Source organism: Spinacia oleracea, chromosome 6 (genome assembly GCF_020520425.1).
Source record: "Spinacia oleracea cultivar Varoflay chromosome 6, BTI_SOV_V1, whole genome shotgun sequence".
NCBI classification, from domain to species: Eukaryota; Viridiplantae; Streptophyta; class Magnoliopsida; order Caryophyllales; family Amaranthaceae; genus Spinacia; species Spinacia oleracea.
In genome coordinates, this window is record NC_079492.1 from 131,745,326 (window position 1) to 131,768,212 (window position 22,887).

The 22,887-nt window shown below is 35.2% G+C and overlaps 1 protein-coding gene across 1 annotated transcript; it reads right to left on the reverse strand.

Annotated features, from left to right (window-relative positions):
• Positions 1–2,279: 2,279 nt before the first annotated feature.
• On the reverse strand, positions 2,280–9,335 carry LOC110801048 (coatomer subunit zeta-3). The gene is made up of 6 exons (XM_022006363.2): positions 9,170–9,335; positions 8,691–8,850; positions 5,447–5,594; positions 5,270–5,347; positions 2,808–2,892; positions 2,280–2,561 (listed from the first exon to the last, which is right to left on the reverse strand). The coding sequence occupies exons 1-6, from the start codon at positions 9,191–9,193 to the stop codon at positions 2,502–2,504; spliced, it is 555 nt and encodes a 184-aa protein (XP_021862055.1). The 5' UTR covers positions 9,194–9,335; the 3' UTR covers positions 2,280–2,501.
• Positions 9,336–22,887: the final 13,552 nt, after the last annotated feature.

A 22,887-nucleotide genomic window follows, 5' to 3' on the forward strand; every position in this document is an offset into this window, starting at 1 on the left:
TTTGACATTTTTTTTTGGTGCGAATGAGCCAAAAGGGCAAATAAATTACAAATGGGGGCGGGGGATTCGAACCCGAGACCTATTGTACACAGACCCTCAGTCTTAACCCTAAGCCAAGACATCATTGATTCTTTAATTGATTTCAGTAGGGTAGATCTTCTGTTAGACGATCTAATCGTACAATAGAATCTAACGTGATATTAGTTTAAATCATATGCTTTGAGTTGATTGATCATTTGACATTGTATTACCATACTCTTTTGGAGGAGTCCACTTCAACTGGACAATTTAACATATGCAACTGTGTAACAATGTAAGTCATATGTCTTTATATCATCGTATTAGAGCATCTCTAATGGTAAGACAATTTGATAATTAGCTTGTTATATCACATAAGATTTCAAGCAATTTCATTGTCTAGCTAATTTGTGCTCCAATGACTAGCAACTAGCTTGTTATTTAAATTGGTCTCACTTGTCAATTAATAATTAGGCAATTTTTGGAAGCTAGTTATCAAACAAATTAGCTTATTTAAGCTAATTTACTTGTGCAATCTAATTTATTACTTTCACTCCAAAGGTGTAGCTATTAGCTTGAAACTTTTATAAATTTCAAGCTAGTCCCTAACTACAACCATTGGAGATGCTCTTATAAGCTTATATCGAGTGTTGTTAAAAAAAGTGATTGAATTAGAATCTACCCAGATTAAAAAATCTTAGATTCGGCTTATAAAAGGTTTTGAAAATTCACTTTGAAATGAATAAAAGCGAGATTAATTAATAGATTAAATTAATTTTTATCATCTAAAAAAATTGAAAATTTGTTTTTTACCCACCTAAAATAATTTATTTATTTTTACCACCTAATAAAATAAAAAATATATTTTACCACATCGGCACCTCTTAACTACAAAATGGACGAAAACGTTATAATGGGAAGTAAGCGAAAATGGTAGCTTAAATATATGAAAATCGTGGGAGAAGAGAAGGAAATAGAAAATATAGTCCTTGAAGTGGGTCTGCATAACGTTTCCGTCCATCTTTCCTATTAAGAGGTGGTAAAAAACAGTTTTTATTTTATTTTTAGGTGGTAAAAAACAATTTTATTTAGGTGTAAATTTTTTTTTAATTTTTTTTTGTACCCTAATTGATATGAATTTGATCATAGTCGCTTAAACTACGAACTGGTGTGAAGCTAGGTCTCCCCTTATCGGGTTAGCATCACTTCAATAATTTGGGCGAAAGTTAAAGCCTTCATTCCTTTTTAATTTACAAAGTCCGATTTTACTATTGACAACGAATGACCAATTATCATATTTAATTACGTAGTATCAAATAGCTATAATAATAATAATAACAATAATGCTAATAATAGTAATAATAATACGGAGTAATAATAATAAAAGTTACTCCGTAATAATTTAAAAAAACATATCGAAACTAATCTAATAGGGCATGCATGTTACATACGACTATGTATTTCCTTGCATACAAATATGCAATACACCAATACTCAAAAGAAAATTAATAAAAGTATATCAATACAAAATGTGTAACTTAAATAAGAACAAAAACTGCAAAATAAGTATTCCATAACAAGTCTCTCGAGCTTTTAATAATCCTACAATGGAAACTTCCTCCTTCCTTCTAGTATGCAATACGATAATGGCTTATATTTTGTCAATTTGTATATAGCTTTGCATAGATTAATACCAACTAAAGCTAGATTTTGATCTCCATCTTAAAAATAAAAAATAAAAAATAAAAAAAAAGATTCCACAACTTTTGTTGGAAGATAAAGATGATGTAAAGGTGGTTCTTTGTTTGTTTTAGCAAGTTATTAGGTAAACCACAAAGATGATATATTCTCTTTGTGTCGGTACATTGCTATTTAAGTCATTCTTGTGACTTGTGACTTGTGAGTGACGTTTCTTTCCTTTACCTTATTTTCTTTAGTTAACTATTCTACTTGTCCATATTTGCACGCTGTGTCATTTGTTTGTGAAGAAAGCAAGAATCAAAGGCTCAAAGCTTTTTTGGACTTTGTTTACCTTCAAAAATATAAGTGACGACAATAGCCGATAGCCAATAGGTGTCAACTTTGAAATCAGACACAAACCCCCAACGCTTTTAGGGTCTGAGTCCGATCACCGATGGCTTGGATAAATCAAGCCACTGAGTACCGGAAGAGGCCTTCGTGGCTGACTGGCTGGTGCCTTCGCCGGTAATACAATTGGTCAATTGGGAACTATCGAGAAAAAAAAAGCTATAGTCACAAAGTTATTGGTGTAAACAAGACATAATACTTTATATTTAAGGAGTTATACACAATAGTACATCGACGATTATACTTCTCGCTAACAAATCAATGGTTTTAGAGGTTTCACTAAGAAAAATGAACTCTTCCAACAAAGTGCTTAAATGTGCTATTAGCTAGAAAATCAGCCACAAAACAAAAGCCGCAACAATTTGTCAGTGACACAATTCATTCGTTGAACCAGATTAGCTCAAAAGAGATCTTGTCAAGTGCTCACGAGCCAAAGCCAGTGCCTGAGATATAGTCTGTGGAATAACAGGAGAACCTTTTGTCAGTGTTTCATTCTAAGCACATGTATATATGTGAACTGCATACACTGTACATATATCCGCTGGTAAAAAGTATCAAATACTAGTGATTTATATTGCATTTCCAAAGGAAACAATCAGATGCCAAGCAGAAGCACACAATTAGAGTCGGTCAGTCACGAACAGCACAAGGAAAATAATGACGTCTGAACGATCAAAAAACACAAAACTTAAAAACATCACCTGCTCAGATAAGGGTGCAGCAGGATCAACGCTACTGGTAGCAACTTTACTAGCAATGACATTACCATCTGTCTCAAGAATCATCCTGCAAGTGGGAATGAGAGATTAGGCCTGAGCATATCAGAACAAAAAGTATAGGAAGAGCGAGTAAGAATATTCGTGACTCTCATCATGATGTCTATTTATTGAAATATGCACACCCAAGTCATATTTAGAGGTTTGATATCCATTCAAAGGTTAATATAACAAACCAGGTGCAGAATGTTTCTAATGATATCTTAGTATGCCATGTCAGTATCTTACATGGTCACAGACTCACAGGCCCACAAGCCTGCCCTACACCAAAACTAAGGCAAATGTAATAGAAAAAGTTGAAAATTAGGATTCACCCTTGAGCTCTGTGATAATGGACACATTGCGAAAAACTGAGAACGACACCCCTGCTAGTTTATATGGAGAGACACTAGAACTCTAGAAGTCGTTACACAAGCAGCTTGAAGCTCCATAAAATTTGGCCAACCAAGCAATATGTCTTCTCCCATGGAACTTTGAATTCCCATGGACTATGGCAAGTCACAACTTACTATCAAGGCCTACTGAAGAATCAAGAACATGGGCTTATTCTACTCTAGTTTTTATCCATAGTTGATCAAATTGTTTTCTGGCACAAGAAATGAGCATGATAATAATGCAACAAATAATAATTACCTATGTTACTCCGACACTCCGGTGGAAGGTGTGTGTCGGTGTCGACACGACCCGACCCGCGACACGACACTCGACACGTGTCCGGGGAGGTGTCGACACCGGTGTCGGAAAAGGGTCCGAATTGCAGTGTCGAAATCGGGAGGAGAAAAGAAAAGAACTAAAAAAATAAAAATAAAATGCATTCGAGATGAAGATATACGTAGTAGATGATAAAATTAGTCTTACCCGGACCAAAAAACAATGGATCTTGAAGAATTCGAAACCCTAGATCTAACAATTGATGGTCGGGGAAGGCGAGAGAAGAAAAAATATGTTGGGGCTTTTGCTGTAGAAGGAAAAACAAGCATAATGAACTCTTCAATTTTCGTTTTCATTGATTATTTTCTTGAGAATCAGCCATAGTCATGGCTGAAGAGGTTTCTCTTTCCCGTCGGTTGTTTTGTGGTTGTTGGTCAAATGGTAAAACTGCTGGTCATTGACTCATTGCACAATTTTTTTTTTAACCTTTAAAAAAAATAAAATAAACAAGGGTAAGTGTGGCCCGTGTGGGAGCCTGGGAGGTGTGCCAGGTGGGAAACAAACCCACGTGCTATCTGTCATACGGAATACTTTTTTAAGGGAATCTTTCCATTACTGTAGTTTGCAGACAACCATTAGTCAACTTTTTCATTTTTTTTAATTTCTTTGTAATTTGTAGTAACACTTTTAAAGAACTATTCTTTGTACCTTTCCCTCAAAAAAACATAACTATTCTTTGTACCTCACTATCTTCATATTTTTTTTATTTGACAACTAATTTTGTTATTTTATAAAAAGTGTCGCTTTTTTATCCGACACTTTGTATAGGAGCCGTGTCTAAAAATTAAGTCAAGACACTCCTTTGACCGTGTCGGAGTGTCTGCAATTATTTGAATCGGAGTGTCGGATACTCCGACACCCGTGTCGGACACGACACCGACACCCGTATCTGAGTAACATAGATAATTACTATCAAGGCCTACTGAAGAATCAAGAACATGGGCTTATTCTACTCTAGTTTTTATCCATAGTTGATCAAATTGTTTTCTGGCACAAGAAATGAGCATGATAATAATGCAACAAATAATAATTGCACTCCGTTTGGGAGAATTCCTAAACTTGTAAATGCATATAACTTTTGACCCCAGAAACGTTCTGATGCTCCTAAGACTTCCAGAATGTTTTGGAGAAAAAACAGAGAATACAGCAGGACGAGTAACAACAGAGGAAAATAGTATAACCATGTACCAGAAACTGGGAAAAAAACACATGCTCGCCATCATCATGCTTACGGAGATAACCCCTAGTTTTCTGCTCGTTGAATTACTAAGATGGTGATACTTCAACCAGAGGACATTTAAGATTTAACAAAATAAATGCACTAGCCATAACGAATGCACAGTCTATAACCATCTTGGGAAAACTACTACAAACAGAACCATATCAACTTAGCAAGTGAAAATTTTTTAGATAGCTTTTGCTGCCATGTCTCGGGTAAGTTCACTACTTCAACATTCAATCCAAGACACAATGTTTCATAGGTTTAAGAAATTTTGAGACATTATGAAAGCAATTATCAGCCAGGATTTTGCATAAAGCACAAGAGTGATACGAAGTAACTCGGAAGAAGAAGAAAAAAGAAAGAGAGAAATATCAATATGAAAAAAAATTAGAAAATTTAAACTGTAGAAAAATATGAAATCACATAGAATCAAGTGCTTGGACATTATCCTTACCCTCTGTCGACTATCTCATCAAGGCATAGAAGTATAAGATCCAAGTTCTCAAGGGCCTCACTTTTATCAACCTTGTTCCTAGACATAAACAACACCGTATAGATAACCGACAAGCATAAGTCGAAAATCAATCAATATAACCATAGGAAAAATCCATTTAACTCTTAAAAAATCTACCTCAGTAAAAGGGTAACAGCATCATAGAAACCTTGAAGAACAGCATCCAAAATGAGTTCATTTTCATCATCACCTCCAGTCACAAAGAAGTGGAGGTCTTGGACGAACTTATAGATTACAATGTTGCTGTCAAACATAGTTATCTCAGCTGCAATGTTACGATTTATCAGGGACCATATATAATAATGAATAATCAGGAGTCTAAAAGTTCCAAGGAATGTAACTTAACAGCCTTTAACTTATTACATACACCCACGTGGGATATACTCCTTCCAACCCAAAATAACCGTCTTTCGAATTTAGTTTGTCCAGTTTTAGTGTCTTATTTGTTTATACTTTATAATGCATATGAAACCAATCATGTTTCTCTATCCCATTTTTCTAAGTGCTAACACCGAAATTACTTTCTCCTCAGATTGTACCAAAATATTTATGAAAATCATATAGGAAGGTGTATCAAGCAGGTTGACACGGAATAATGCCTACTAAACAAATTGTTATAAAATGTCCTAGGGAAAGAGTCTCATTTACACGACTCGTAAAACCAAGGTCTACCAATCAACACACAAATGTCTCAGACAATTGGCAGGGTGTTCTTATACAAAGTTGAATAGAATCAATGAGCATAGATGTGTTCCCTCAAAAAAAAAATGAGCGTAGATGTGAAAAAGGGTCTTATGTCTGAATCAAAATCCCAATAGAATGGATAACTGTTTCAAAAAAATTCATACTACCTTCACAGCTAAGTATACTGCAGAAAAGGTATAACTAAATAAGTGTGGAGACCCTTCCCCAACCAACTGAATAAAGGAAATAAAGGAAAGTGGAGGCTATTAATACTTATCAGAGCGGAGGTATCTTCGGAACATGCTGAACTATGGAAGCCACATGTTGATAGTTACATTACTTGCATACCACTTTTAGTAGTAAGTATCGGAAAGATACGCTTCAGAATTCAGAGCAATTGCTTTCAAAGAGCCAAAGGTGTCTCCTTTTCCGGTGTTCTCCTTTAAAACTTACTCCCCTTTATCACATAATAATCCCCCTGTTTGCTTTATTGAAACCTCCTAACTTTATCTTCCGGATAACTTTGTTAAACTAAAAGTTACCTTTCTCTCTCCAACTGAACAAGTCTTTTCCTCTCACAATTCAACACTTTCTCTTACTACTTCTTTTCCTCTCTCTATCCACTTGCTCTCTTTTTTCCATACATTTTACAGCTTTTCTTATCATCCATGCCAAAGACCTATATGTGTATAATACAAAGGAGTTAATCACTAAATCAATGACAATTCTTTTGCAAAGGATTTTCAGGAACTTGGCTTCTTTCTTCGATCAATTTGAAAGCTCGAAAAAAGGAGTAATAACAAGTCTCAAGTAAAATTTAAATTATCTGATCTCTTTTGATCTTCACTCATGTTCACGCTGAAAAATCCTAGAAACTTAACCAATACACGAAAGTAGAAATGTAAAGACCCCATCATCTTTGTTCTCCCTTCCAGCCTTACCTTCCTCTCTTCACATCCTCGCTACCATTCTATTTCCTTAATGGCCTCCCTGTGAATCCCGATTCTAAATTTTCAACTTTGGTAACTAGACCAAACCATTATTGTTTTGATTAATTTAAACCAAGACCCTTCTAAAGTTAATTAATCAACTGTATCAAATGTCCACAGAAGAAGAAATGAAGTAGAAATCTAAGTTATTGGGTCAAGATTTCAGCAATGCCTGTATAGATTAATTGCTCTTAGATGCATGCACCGCTGTAAAGGGGGTTCCAATTTGTGATTTCTTTTAAGCTTTTAGGTAATATACACAGGGTTGATTTAGCAAAAACAAATAGCAAGACAGCAAAGATTTGAGGTTCTAACATTGTCCTCTTTGCTTCCCCAAAAAGTTTAGGGCCAGAAAACCAAATCTAACCTCATTCCGTATCACCAACTGGATATTATTGAAACACGAGTTACACGATTTTGCAATAAGATACTCATAATCCAAAACATTGCAAATTATCTAATAAGCCAGCAAGCTAGGATACTTACAAACACTAACATCACCCTTACAAATGAATCTAGTTCCTCTAGAACATGATTTGACACAAAATGCATCTTATCAATCCGAAAGGAGTTGCTGTACTTCAGAAGCAACATCCTTAGAAGGAACATTGCTCATTCTAAATAGACAATACTTCGGAAAACAGATATCTTTGGGAGGACCAAGTAATAAAAAAAATATTATCATCAACTAGGTAGAATTTTCTGTTAATTTTGGTGACTTCAAAGTAGACAACACACGCAAATGTTTCAGAACTTCTGACATAGAGACCAAGCAACTTCAGTATTTTTATGAAAATTAAAAAACTGACACGCAGTTTAAGCCCTTATTTTCAAAGAACATGCACCTCAGATTGAACATGCTACGGACACCTTTCTAATTGACGATAGCTCATGGATTGAATTAAACAATCCAAATCCAAGAATGCCCAAAAAAGGAAGCAAGAATACAAGGTTATACAACACAAAGAAACAGAGATCAAATGTATTCATAACTCCAGGGACCAATTAACTAAAAATAAACAATTGGAAATTGAAGTGTTGAGTTGTTGACTTAGTCCCTTATCTTCCATGCACCATCCATCAATATCAAACCCACAGAGCAGTACCTTTCTCATCCTATTTACTATGCGAAGTTATTAAATTTAGGTTAAGACAATATGTTAAATTGGTGTAATTTTTAGTTTTCAAAAGCCAGGGCTGCATTTGACTGAACGTGCAAGTGCATCTTGGTTTATGATCATCAGTACAAAAAAAAAGGGCACATAATCACTACCACATGTAAAGGCACATTTTAGGGGAGCTACTCACAGTCTACCACAACACTTAAAGTCCCTTCACACTTTGACTAAAAGTACTGATGCGTAAAATATCCGTGTAATTAGTAAATTGTGCACTTCAAATGCACCAAATCCTGTACTCAAGATCTGATTGCTCAACCTGTTTGTGTTCTATCATCAATTCGAACTTTAATCATAGTTCCCCATTTTAAATCTCAACAGCATCTGAAGCTACATAAGCTTTCAAACAAAGCGTCAAAGCCATACTGCAGATCACACACGTTTCCAAACAAAACAATACAAACCAGACAGCGCTTAAGAACTCGACGCCCTCAAAACAATGTTGAGAAACAAACACTTGAGTATAATCTCTAATAAACTAATGCAACAAAACCTCAATCCTGGGTATACCTTCTGTCCTGGCATTTGTCTTCTGGGTTTTGGTAAACACGGATTTCTCATACGCCAATTTCGCTGCATTCGTAGCCCATTCATCCGAATAATACTTGACAGCTACCCTCTTCCCTTCGGAATCAAGAAGAAGTATGTTCTTCACTAATGGGCATGAGTCCTGCACAATCAAATCAAATCATAATCAAACATCATCCAGCATTTATACAGCAACAAATTACACTAACATCGCGATTCAACACCGCATTACATAAATCAAGATGGTAATAACGAATGCTTTAACGACGAAAACTGTTTAATCAAACCCTAATAAATGTTAATTTCACTCAATTGTAACATAGAAACAATGAAATCGAAACAAAGTGTTTTCTGGTTAGGGGAAATCAGATCAAAATTAGGAGTTAAGAGCAAAATCAGATCAAATCGGAATGTTACGAAAATTTGCAGGAAATGAAGTGGATCTAGAGAGAAAGACTCACTCGATAAACAGAGAATGAAGCCATATTCTGGGTGGAATCGAAGATCTGAAACTTGTCAGTAAATAGGGAGCTGACGATGGAGCAAGATCAAAGAGAGAGAAGGAGGTGAATGTCGGGGTCAATTTTGGGCTTTTAAAATCAAAAGCAACTTACTGGGTATCGGTACGCGACGGGGGCAGGGATAGGTATAATTGAGTAGGGATTATCGATAAATTACAATCAAGCCTGTATGATGCACAGATAAATAAATTAAAATGACGATTTGTCATAAATAATTTTTTTAAATCACTTTTCATACGAGAAAAACCTTTTAAAAAAAATTGTGAAAAAAGACCTTAAAATGAAAATAGAGAGACAGTCTTTTTGTGTTTCAAGCATTGACCAAAGATTTTCCGGCTTGACTTTCATTGTGCCGGTTACGTGCTCTCGTTTTTTCTTATTTACGCATTTTCCCTCCTTTTCCTCCCATATAAAAGGGATTTAAACCTAAAAAACAAAATATGGAAAACCACTTCAAGTTCTGTGCACGTCATTAATGAAGCTCAACCATCAATTTTCATCTATTGAATGTTGTAAGTCATGAATTTCAAACGTCACTTTCTTCACCTACTTAAATTGAATATATTTTTCCCATTTCTGGTTAAAATTTCTGACATTTTCTCACTTATTTTGTTCCATTTTTTGCTATGTTTTGTCTTGCTCTGTTGTACTTCAATGTCGTCCAATAAAGGAAAGAGGAAGGCATCAACATCAAGTAAAAGGAAGAGGAAAACGACAGAGTTGTTTGGGAATTACAGACTCATACAGAAGCCAAGGTAATTTACATGATTTAAACCCTAAATTTTCGATTTTTATTAAATAACTAGTTTGTGGCCCGGGCGTTGCTCCGGATTTTACTTTTAGTGGGATTTACTTATTTTAAATATGTGGGGTTATTATTTTATTTCCATGCAAGATCAGTGGCCGATCAACAAACTTACTTCCCATATCCGAAAATCAAAACAAAGTCGAGTTCTCTTCTTCATGATTAGTTGATTATTATACTCTTGTCAATGTTTCCCTCTTCTGCACTCATAATTACACTCCATTACCCTAAGTATTTTATTTTTTAAGCTTAAGTTGAGAAGAGAAGAATTGTACATTTATAAGTTAGTAATTAATTCCCTTTTGTTTGTTTTTTTCCTTTAATTCATTATTATTCATTTTAAAAAAGTTGTATTTATTATTTAAATAGAAAGATATAACATCATTGTGGCTAGCTAAGATGGTAAGAATGGTAACTTTTAATTCAAGAGGTCTAGTGTTCAATCCTTGCTACATGCTTTTTGGTTGTCAACTACATGCCATGATACTTAGTAGTGGTGATGTGGCGTAATAAGGAGGGATCTACGTGGCACATATACGTTCTTATAAACGCCTTTTAATATATTAGTATAGATTAGGGATTTTTGAATAATTAATTAGGATTATTGTATAATTAGTGCTTAATCGGATTGTAAAACCAATGTGTTAGTGTGTAAACCATAAAACAGTAAACTAAAAATTTGTGTATGAATGTTGGATTATTTGTGATTGAATTTGGTTGTGCTTGGATTAAAATCAAGTAATTGAATGAGTAGTGTGTTTTTACGTGTGTGCATCAGGTTTAACGGTAGGATTAACGTAGACTACACTTGGTATAAATTGATGGAGCCTGTTACAATTAGGTTGTTTCACGGGGGTCAGTTTGTAATGAATAATAGTAGTAAAACAACGTATGGAAAGGGGTGATAATCCTAAGGCGGGGATGGTATTGCATACAAATGTTGATGAAGTATGCTATTTTGAGTTTTGTGATTGGATTAAGAGGGAATTGGGCCATGGGATATGAAGAGGTGGGTCATATATGGTTTAGGAGGCGTGGTTGTAGCCTAAATGGTAATGGTAGGAAAGAAATTAAGAGTGATGTTGAGATTCCCGAATTTTTTAGCGCACCCGAGAAGGATGGATCGTACCAATTGTATGTGGTATATGTTAAGAAGGGGCATGATCTAAGGAGTAGATTTCATGCACATGTGAGGTGCATGGTACAATGAGATTGAAACTAAGGGTAGTGGAGGAGGGAGTAATTTTGTGAGTGGTGACTCAGAAAGGGAGGGCCCACATGTTGTCCAATTTAGCAGTACAGTCAGCCCTAGTAGTCAAAACCCTAAATCCAGTCAACACTCAAAATATGTGAACAAGTTGCCTCCAACCACAAATATGTCAAATACATTTTATGCATCATTCTTGTCCAGAAAAAACCCACCCCTCCATCAAATCTGTTTCCATTCCTCATACTCCCACCTACCCCTAAACAACCTTTCTCACTACTAGATCAAGTAGTGAGACAGAAATTGCCCACAATTTCCCTATATAAGAGAACCCTTGTTGAAAAAAGGGCACATTTAGGTGTTACAGCTGGATGTGATCAGGAGAGAGTTGTAGGTGATCAGGAGCTAGCTGGAGGTGAGCAGGTGCTAACTGGAGGTGAGCAGGAGCTAGCTGGAGGTGAGCAGGAGAGAGTTGGGTTTGAGCAGGAGAGATCTGTATGTGAGCAGGAGAGAGTTGTAGGTCATGGGAAAATAGCTGTATGTGAGGGGAAGAGAGCTGCAAGTGAGAGGAAGAGAGCTGCAGGGGAGGATATAGTGGTAGAGGGTGACTGTGAGGATAGTGACACTATTACAAAAATGGGCAAGTAAACCCTTCCAAAATGGAGCAAGAGACCTCATTTGAGGGGGTCTCTATCTCACAGGTCTCTTTGATAAAAGAGACCTTCTTATCTAGAGGGGGTCTGTTTGGTAAAAGATAGAGACCCCTTACCTAAGAAATGGGGTCTGCTATGTAAATCGTATGGAAAATATTTTAGAAGGGAATGAGACCCATCATTAGAGATATGAGGTTTGTTTGTTAAAAATATTCAGACCCCATGGGTAATATAGGGGGTCTCTTTGAATTTTTTAATATTTTTTATTCAAGAAATTAAGACCCCATATATAAGATAGGAGGTCTCTTTGAATCTCTTTATTATTTTCTATCCAACAAATTCCGACCCCTTATATAAGATAGGAGGTCTCTTTGAATTTTTTTTAATATTATGAATGAGAGATATATCCCTTTTTATACCTAATGGATCTTTTTGCATTTATTTTTTTAAAAAAATATATAAAAAGTTGCAATAGCAGGCATTAAACCCGCTACTGCGTGAAACCTGCTGACCTGATATCATGACGAAACTATATTTGCTGAATAATAATTTCTTAACATATTCCATAATAATCCGATTGTAATCTCAAAAAACACAAAAAACTATACATCAATTATAATTTCTAAAATCGAAGAGTTTTAGATCGTGACTAGTATAATACCCGTGCGATGCACGATATACTGATCTAAGTATAAATTTATATGAAATCTGATAGACAATATCATCAAAATAGTACTTATGGATACTTTTCAAATTAAAACTATTATTATTGCTCATTCAGTTTCTTACTTATTAAAACAAATAAGGGTAGATATATAAAAAATAAAAATAATAATTATTCCCACTTGTGTCAAGGATAAAGTTATCTCGTCCACCCTTTACTAATTGGATAGTAATACCTACCTAATACTCGCATGGTCACCCCATCAACCTCATTACCCGATCACTTAGCACCTACATACACCACTTACTTTATTCACTCAGAGATGACTTTCAGGCGGGGCGGGCTCTGCAAACGCGTATCCGCCTACAATTCTCTTCTCCATCTTCTCCAACGACGATAGAAACGTTACCCACCACTCCCAATCCATGTCTCGAGAAGTACAAAATAAATTTCATCCTCTATCATCACCCTCCCCCCCCCCCCCCCCGGTATACCCACACCCGCCTCAAACCTATCCTTAGGCTCAACTCTCTTTTTTGTAAGAGTTTTGAATTAAAAACTCTATTATAGAGTTTTTGACAATTCGTTTGTCTGAATAGAGTAATTGAATAAATAAATAACATATTGTATATATATATATAGATAGGACCAGGTTCCGGTGAGAACCTCCCTTAAGATGAGAACCTCTAGCAACCATTAGATTGAGATAAAATAAGCGGTCGAGATTCAATCTAATCCAACTCCCAAAAACAAGCTGACTTCTTTCTCAATTTCGCGCCCTCTCTCCCTCTCTCTCTCTCTCTCTCTCTCTCTCTCTCTCTCTCTCTCTCTCTCTCTCTCTCTCTCTCTCTCTCCTCAAAGTCTACGCGACTACGCTCTTCATTTTTCTTCAAATTTCCGAAAAAATTTGTTGCAAATTTAGGTATAATCTGTCAACTACTAGCTACAATTACACTTGATTTCTTCTGAAAATCAAAATTTCTAAAGTTTTACATTGATTTCCAGCTTCAATTTAGGGTTCGTCATCGTTTTGGGGCTAAATCAAAGACTAATGGTTTAATTTGGGGGACCTACTTCAAATTTTCCTACGACACTGTAAAATCAAGATCTATATCAGGTACTCATCTATTTTCGAACAAGTTAAATTAGGTTTTCTAATCTTATTCGTTTGTTGATGCCGAAAAGTACTTGTTTGATTTGGTAAAATTACTTTAAAATTCGTCTGCGATACTCAACAATTCACTAAAATCGTGCTCAAAATAGATCAGGTATTATTAGAATATGCTTAAAATCGAAATTTCTTTGTTATAATTCCGAATTTTGTGATTTAAAGTCAATTTTGTCGAGTGTTTTTTGCGCTGAATTTTGGTCTGAGTTTGCGAAATATTGCGTTTAAGTTAAATTGGACGAGTTCTTTCAAGATATATTTGTATCAATTTGGAATTATTTAACTTTTTTAGTTGTGTATGAATTATTAGGTGTTTTAGTTGTGTATGAATTATTTGAGCTCAAATACATGCTTATTTCAATGCTATGGAGTATTTAACAATGTTTGTGAAGTGTGAACTAATCGTGTCTGGTTATATTGAATAATTAAAACAATTTTTTCAGTTGATTTCATATCTCTAAAACCGCTCATCAAAAGTAAACTACGTCTCTGTAAAAGTAAGCTAAACCTCTCTAAAGGTAAACCTAAATCTCTAGAAAATCAGATGACTTAATAGATTTGTTGTTGCTTATGTAGCCTGATGTTGATGATGCTGTTGTTGGTTTACAAAATGAAAATCAGATGTCCTGATTGCCTTCTTAGTTGAGGGTGATGCTATTGTTGGTTACAAAATGAAAGTAACCAAATTGACTAAAAGTAAACTTAATCTCTCTAATAGTAAACTCAATCCCTCTAAAAGTAAACAAAAAAAAAATCTCTCATGAAGTATTCTTTTCTCTTATTTTAAAAAGTAGATCGAAACTTGGTAAGAGTAAATCAATTATGCTCAGAAGTAAACTCGTGAGGTTGGTTTCCTGGTTTTGAATTCTTATGAAGACTATTATAGAAATGGATGATTAGTAAATGGTGTTCTGTTTTGTTCTGTGCTGCTGCTGTGCTGCTGCTATTCGGCCTTTGTTTCTGCCTGTCTTTTTGTGTATGTTCTAAGCCTGGGATGCGGAGCTAAAAAAATGTGCAATGTTTAGAGATGTTGATAAAATCTCTCAAAGATAGAGGTAAGTGCTTGTGGCTTGGAGTTGGTTTTTTTCTGGCTTGAGTTTGGAGTGTACGTTTTGTGAGCTTGTTTTGTTTCTGCTTAGCAGCAGACCAACATCAGTGTGACTGCAGTTTATTAATGGCTCATTCCCAAGAACATCACCTTACATAGAGGAATGCCAGTTTCCGGAAGCTCTTGATCCCATGGTAGTGGCAGGCAGAATAGTGATATGCAACTTCTCGGCTGGATTTTACAACCAGACTTCCTCTCTCACTTCCATCATCAACACTGCAAATATCTTGGGATTCACGGGTTTCATCCTAGCTGTGAATCCTGCTTATGGTAATTTCATTGCAGAAACAGGGCCTTTCCCTGTGCTTAATCAATATCTAAGTACGCACTTTTCTGAAGTTGGAAATAGTTGATAACGAAGATGGTGTGTTGACCCAACAGATAAAGTAACCAGATTGTGCATAAGTAGACTAAATCTCCTCAAAAGTAAAAAACATATCTCTAAAAGTAAACTAAATAATAACGAAACTTCAAATATAAATTTCTCTTAAATATTTTGTGAAAACCTATTAGCTCAAATGGTAGAGCAATGTGAAATCGCACATGGATGTAGGTTCAAATCCTACATAGGTCATAATATTTAAATCTAGAATGGTGGATAACCATTTTAATTTCTATATAAAGTTTTAACAGTTCAACATGAAGAACTTTGTTAACCTAGTCGAATTATCAGTTATAGGAGATATGAGAGCTTGAAATTGTCCATTATGTCTCTCAACACAAAGCAAGAACTTGTCCATTGCTATTGGTTTATCAAGATGTCATTCATTAACCGGCATTGTTCATAAAATCATGTGTCATCACAGATAGTTGGAAAGAAAGAATTTCTTCCATATATTTGAAAAGTGCCTTCTGATTGACATTTCCTTTTGTTTCAGTCTCCTATATTTGAAAAGTGTACTGAGTATTACTTTTGTTACAAAGTTTTCTTATTCTTTTCCTTCGACATTGTTGGTGGAGGACTCTGTTCAAATACAATTGATTGAAGCTCCCATTGCCTTCATGCTGTGCATAGCTTACAAGTTACAACCTCAAGTTCATATGGTGTAGGTCGTTTAGGAATTTGAACCGAGATGCTGATGAAGAAAATGCAATTTCCCATGATGCATGTGCTTGCAGTTGGCTGTTTACTTTTAAATTAGTTCCACTTACTTTTTTTTGTTATTTATCTACTTTTAAAAATGTGATGTAACTTGAGATTTTTTGTTTATGTGATTTACTTTAAATCAGTTCATTTACTTTTAAATTAGATCAATTTAATTTTTGTTCAATTGATACAGGCTGCTGCAGGTTGGGGATTGGTGTGTCTCAGATGAGCACCTAGTTCTTGGTATACATCAGTAGTATGAAGTGAGGGAGGAGGACCCGACTACCAGCTCACCTTCGAAGAAGGCCTACTAGAAGCAGCTGAGGGAGGTATTCAACATGAACAGGAAAAGGATTCTTGCGTTCAAGAACAAGCCACCTACTCCTGTTGAGTTCATGCCCCAGGAGTATGCTTCTGTCCACCAATCTAAGCCCGTTAAGCCTCGCAGACACATCCCTCGGGTAATTTCTTATGCCTATTTCTATATCAAATCCACAAAATCGTTTATGTTTATCGTTGTTCGTTTAATTGGGTTGTTTTGGTTAACGTAGGATAAGGAACCCTAAGCAGAAATTGTTCTGCCACTTGCAAACTTCTGTTTGTTCTGATATTTTGTTAGTAGATGTACTTAAACCTATTAGCTCAAATGGTAGAGCACTATGCATATGCATAGGGGATGTAGGTTCGATTCCTACATAGGTTTTCTTTAAAAGTACATCAAAAAAACTCAAAAGTAAATAAAAGAAACTCAAAAGTAAATCAAAATATCTCAAAAGTAAGTCATAATAACTCAAAAGTATCTCATAAAAATTCAAAAGTAAATCAAAATATTTCACTGAAGGCCTGATGCAAACTGTTCAAAGTTGATTTTCCTTATTACTATCCTGATCTACTAAACATCAGACCCTTTATGAATATATGTGGCTTTCGTTGCATTATTAATAAGAAGTATTCAAAAAGTAAAAAAAAAAACTCAAAAGTAAATAATTTAAACTCAAAAGTAAACTAAAAATCTTAGAAGTAATCAGAAAACCTCAAAAAACTTATTACAATCAAATAATTCAAAGTGGCAAATGATCGAGCAAAGAGTCATTGACTTTCATCTCTTACAATATGAAACAAACTATAAGAAAGAAATATATGGTCGGATGTCAAAAGTAAAGGTTTTAAACTTAAAAGCAAATAAAACAATACAAAAAGTAAATAAAGATAAAAAACTAGAAAACTCCGATTATTGGAGTATATAGGTTAAAGTAAAGATTTTTTCAATTATAAGTAAATAAAATAATAGAAAAAGTAAAGACAGACCTTTCCCTCAAAAAAAAAAAGTAAAGACGAACCTACGTGGGATTCGAATTCACATCTTTTGATATTGTACCAATGAGCTAGTAGGCTAGTTAAATAAAAGTAAAGTAAAAACCAAAAAAACTTAATCCTTCTCTATGCATCATTTGCACACATGTTGGATGGAAATTCTAAGGAAACTCATCATGTTGTCCCGATTCGATGAGGTGGTGAAATTAATTGATCAATCTTTGGAAAGACCTGATATGGTCTTGATCGATGAAGATGATGCGAGCAACCTGAGTAATATGTTAATTGATTCTGATTGCTTCATGGCCCTAAAAACAGTGTTATTGCTTCCATATGGAACAATACAAGTACATTTGCAACTCTTAGATGCATTTGTGATGTTCATGCCCACCAACACTGAGGTTTCAATAGCAAAGAGGTTAGCCATGATGAACTCAGCCTCGTTCAAGTCCCTTATGCAGTTATACCTACTAAAGCCACAAATAAGCCATGGTGTCACATTCCATTTGAGTACAGTCAATATAGAAAAAGAAATGCAATCTATCGAGGTGATTTACCACATCCCCTGCATTTTTTGTTAACAACCAAGTCTCCCGCTCCCATCCAGTCTTGCACTGCGCTACTCCAGCAGCTACAAGTCTTCCCACTGCAGTTCGCTATTATAGATCCAATCATCCAAGTCAGACCAAACCAAAGACACTCACCTCAACCATAATAAGCTTAAGAAAACACCAGTAAAAAGCTTTAGAACTCTCATTTTCATAGCAGGAAAAGCCGATTGATTCTCAAAATGTTATAGAGCTAAAATTGAAACCATAAAAACTGGAAACTCAAAAAGTAAACGAACCTACGTGGGATTCGAACCCACATCTTTTGTGCTTTTGCACAATGCTTTACCAATTGAGCTAGTAGGCTAGTGTTTTTAAATAGAATAAATAAAAGTAAAGCAAAAAACCAAAAAAGTAAATCAAAATTATTCAAAAGTAAAGGCCCGATCTTCAAAACCAAAAAAGTAAATAAAAAAAACAAGCAGCCAGGCAGCATCATCAACTAAAAACCTACTGAAACCAGAACAAAATCCAAGAATCCAACATAACCAACAAAAGTCAACTTTGGCCAACATGCCAAAGAGTCAAAGGAACTCTAAAAATAACACACATCAGTGAACAACTACTGCAGCACAACACTACATCAGAATTGAAGGTGAGAGCAATTAGCTGATTTAAAGGAGACTTTGCCCTCTTCAAGATCATACCCTACAAGAAAATCCATCTGTGCCAAATTCCCAAAGATATCCACTTCAGTTGCTGGTATCATTGCAAAACACACCATATCTTCATGCACTTTAACAAATGTATTTGAAGGCTTGAGTTCGAGTTCTGCCCCAGCAAAGCGCACCTTAACAATCAGTACATCCATATTTGCATCATTCTTATAACACAATGACATAATTCCTTCTGGATCTTCTACCGGTTCAGCTTTAATGTTTTTCTTCAACTCTGCTTCTAAATCCTGATAGAATTCCTCAGGTACTAATGTTAATGTTGTTCCTGAATCAATTATAATATTACCTTCCTCAGCATACTTTGGTTTTGTATTTGAAGAGGTTGATCTTTTTCTATAATCAAAATCTACATTTCCAATTCCAGGTCCTAATCATCATTTTCAATTCAAATTTTGTTTACTAAAATTTTAAAATCCTTAAATTAAGCAATCAAATCACCGATCAAGACACTAAAACACAGAATTCCTGAAACCCTAACTTCAACAATTAAAATCGCAAATAATTGAATAAATCGGACAAATTGAAACAAAATCCAAAAATGGAATACGTACCTGGCGAATTGAAAGAGGAAAATCGCAAAGGTACAGGAATTAGAGGAATCGGAGATGAACAAACCCCAATTTTAGCAAACAAAATTGCAACAAATTAAAAAGAAAGAGCAAACAAAGTGGAAAATACTGGAAAATAAAACATTTATAAACCCTAATTTACTTACTTTTACGAAAAAATGATGAATGAGAGAAGATGCGAATGTAAGAAGTACAAAGCTATGAACTGGGTGAACGTGAATCGCAGAGGAGAGGGGATTTGTAGGAGGAGAGAGAAAACGGGGGGAAGAGAGAGAAACGAAAACTGAAAATCGGGTTGAGGGGGAGGAGGTCATTCAACAATGCGATATTACCAGATTACCCTTATTTTTTGATTTGTTCGGGTGAGATGTGGATCGTAGAATTAAATTGATCGAGGACTGAGATTAGTTCTCAGTTCTCATCTTAAGGGTTGGTTCTCACCGGATCCTGATTCTCCTCTCTCTCTCTCTCTCCTATATATATATATATATATATATATATATATATATATATATATATATATATATATATATATATATATATATAGGGTTGAGATCCGGTGAGAAGGGGCCTTATGATGAGAAGCGTGAGAAGCAATCTCAACCATTGCTTCAGGTAAATCTAACGGTGCTAATCGAGTCCCGTCCTTTTCAAGCCTGACAATCCACATACTGTATTAAATTCCCTCTCCCCCTCTCTTCCCTGGCAAAGCTTCAATGAAGCTTGAAAATGTCGTCAATTAACAATCAATTTAATCTGACCCTAATCAATTCTCTCGATCATTCACTAACACAACAACTAAATTTGATTAACAAAAATTTCAAGCATGTCCAACCCAACAAAGAAAAACATAACAAAACCAAAATCAAATAGAAATAGGAATCTGCCAATATGGAAGAAGAATGATAACTCGATGTTTCGATCTGCACCCAAAAATGGCAGGTACATCAAATACTAACCTTTATCAATACATCAAGGCACTGCACCTACAGGTATATCAACTAACCACTGCAGATACATCAACTAAACATTACAGATACATCAACTAAGCATTGCAGATACATCAACTAATTAAGGATCACATATACATAAAAAATTAATTACAAATACATCAAAGATCTACTATGGACACAATAAGTATCATGGATAAATCTCGGTTGAACTATTGAGAAAGGGAAGGCAACAAATATTATTGGGAAAGCTTACTTATTCTTTTTAGCTCATATATCGCCATTTTCAAGCTCCTCTGCAAATTGAGTTGGCAGGGGAAGATAAAAGGAGAGAGATAAAGGGGTTAGAGTGGATATCCACGTGTGACTAATTGTGACCAGACGTTGGATTGTTTTTCTTCAATATTTACGTTACTGCCCTTACTAACGCGGGGATATGGTTCGTTAGATTTATTTGATTCAACGATCCTGATTGCTTCTCACACTTCTCACCATAAGAACACTTCTCACATGAGCCCAAACCTATATATTAACGACGCTGACATGTCCAATCTAAAATCCACTCTTGCCCCGTCACCTGCGACGATTTCATTTTTTAACCCCATCACCCACCAAACTTTCTTCAACCCTTCCCACTTGGGACTGATGCACGGGGGGATCTCCCAAAAAACCGCCCCACTAACAATCTGACATCCCTATATTCGATAAATAATCCACTTTTCCTTTCAACTAACTTTTAAATATATTGACATAAGTTTATTACGAAGTATTAGAATTGACTGTTTTAGGTATAATATTGATGAAAATATTAAAAAGTTACATACATATATAATTAGAAGGTGAGTGTTCTCAAATCCAATCGATTCAAACTCGCCCCATTCGACTTACGATTTATTATATGAATATTAAATTTGCATATCTAAACTATAAATATAGACTATTATCATCAAAATAGAGCTTATAGATAATTTTTTTATTAAACTAATGATTGTTAGGTATGTTACTGCCCCATTCCATGTCTTATTTATTTAACAAATTCAAAATAGAAAAATAAGGACACGTAGATAAATTTACGTTCTTCCCCTTTCATAACAAACCTATGTCAAACATAAATTTATCTCATCCGTTCTTTACTTCGGTAGTCATACCCAGTTAACGAATAAGGGATGACTTTATGTTTATCTAAGAATAACACAACCTTCCGGACCTATCTTCTTTTAAAAGACTTCCCTCTACAATTACTTGTTAAAATAGGTAATATGCTACAACATTTTTTTAATCTTCTTGTTAATTATATAAAGAAGAAATGTTTAGTTTGTGAGGTTGATTTTCATATTACTTATTTTAGTAAGTCATTTATGAGGGGAGCCTTTAAAAGAAGACACGTCTAAAAGGTTGTGTTATTCATAGTTAATTGAAAAGTCAGCCCTTTTTAAGCAGACCGCTTAAAGATTGTATTTTTAGAATCAATTTTTCCTAAAAAATAAGTAAAGTTTAAAAATAAATGAATAAGTAAAATAAGTACATTTCAAAATAGCATGTAAAAGTTTTTTTTTAAAAAAAAACAAACAAAAAAAAATTAAAGATTTAAAAAAAATAAAAAAATAGAAAGAATCAGAAGCATGAAAGCTGTATAAGTCAAATGAAGTCATCAATGTATATTTTCTCCTTCCACTCTGTCCTATCCAACGCCATATTTTCCTCAATCCCAAGAAAGGTCATATCGTGCTCAATCACCTTCCTCCAAATTTTCTTAGGTCTTGCCCTACCCCTTGCAATTCTATCACTTTGCCACCCTTCTATCCTCCTAACCGGGGCATCACTTGATCTTCTGCTTACATATCCAAACCATCTCAAACGATTTTCCATCATCTTAAACTCATCGGTGCAACCCCTGCTTTCTTCCTAATAATCTCATTCCTCAAGCGATCCTTTCTTGTATGCCCACACATCCAACGTAACATGCGCATCTCCGCCACATTCATCTTGTGTACATGACAATGTTTCACTGCCCAGCATTCCGTGCCGTATAACAAAGCCGGTCAAAATTTTCCCTTCAATCTTTGGGGCATGCCTGAATCACATAGGAACCCTGTGGCACCTTTCCACTTCAACCAACCTACTTTGATTCTATGGGCTACATCGCCATCCAATTCTCCATTCTTTTGGATAATAGATCCTAAATAACGGAATATTTCAGAACTTTGGACAATTTTCCCATCTAAGGTAATCCCCCTGTCTCTCTATCTTGGACTCCACTAAACTTACACTACATATATTCCGTCTTGTTTCTACTTAGCCTAAAACCCCGAGTTCCAAAGTTTGTCTCCATAACTCCAACTTACTTTCCACTCCTTCTTTTGTTTCATCAATCAATACAATATCATCTGCAAACATCATGCACCAAGGTGATCTTGGATTGACTGAAGGAAATATGTCCTTCACCCAAGGTGCAGATTAATTGCGAACAATTAATTCAGTGAGATCAAGTGATCGGAACAGCTAGCTGGAGCAATGCTTCCGATCAGTGAGTTCTAATGGATATTGAACTCACAACTTACTCTTGACTGAACCTACAAGGTCACACCAATGACACGTAACAGATCACCGGATTAAATGAATCGGAAATTCATTTAATAGCTTTTCGGGATTTAAGTTGGAAACGTATTATACGATACGACCTTGCATCGGAATCGTATATCGTATCGCGAATATTCGTAAGCTAGGCGAAACGAATAAATCGTATCGTACGACGGTGATTCGTCGTATACGAAACGATAAATAATATATCGGAAATATATTAAACACGGATACGAGGAGCGCCCCACGAGCCGAGTGCACGAAGCAC

Coding starts and splice junctions, on each gene's coding strand:
- LOC110801048 (XM_022006363.2), bottom strand. CDS start 9,193: ATGGCTTCATTCTCTGTTTATCGA. Junction 5,595..8,690: donor GACAAATGCCAGGACAGAAG/GTATACCCAGGA, acceptor GTAACATTGCAG/CTGAGATAACTATGTTTGAC. Junction 5,348..5,446: donor GCTGTTACCCTTTTACTGAG/GTAGATTTTTTA, acceptor GTTTATGTCTAG/GAACAAGGTTGATAAAAGTG.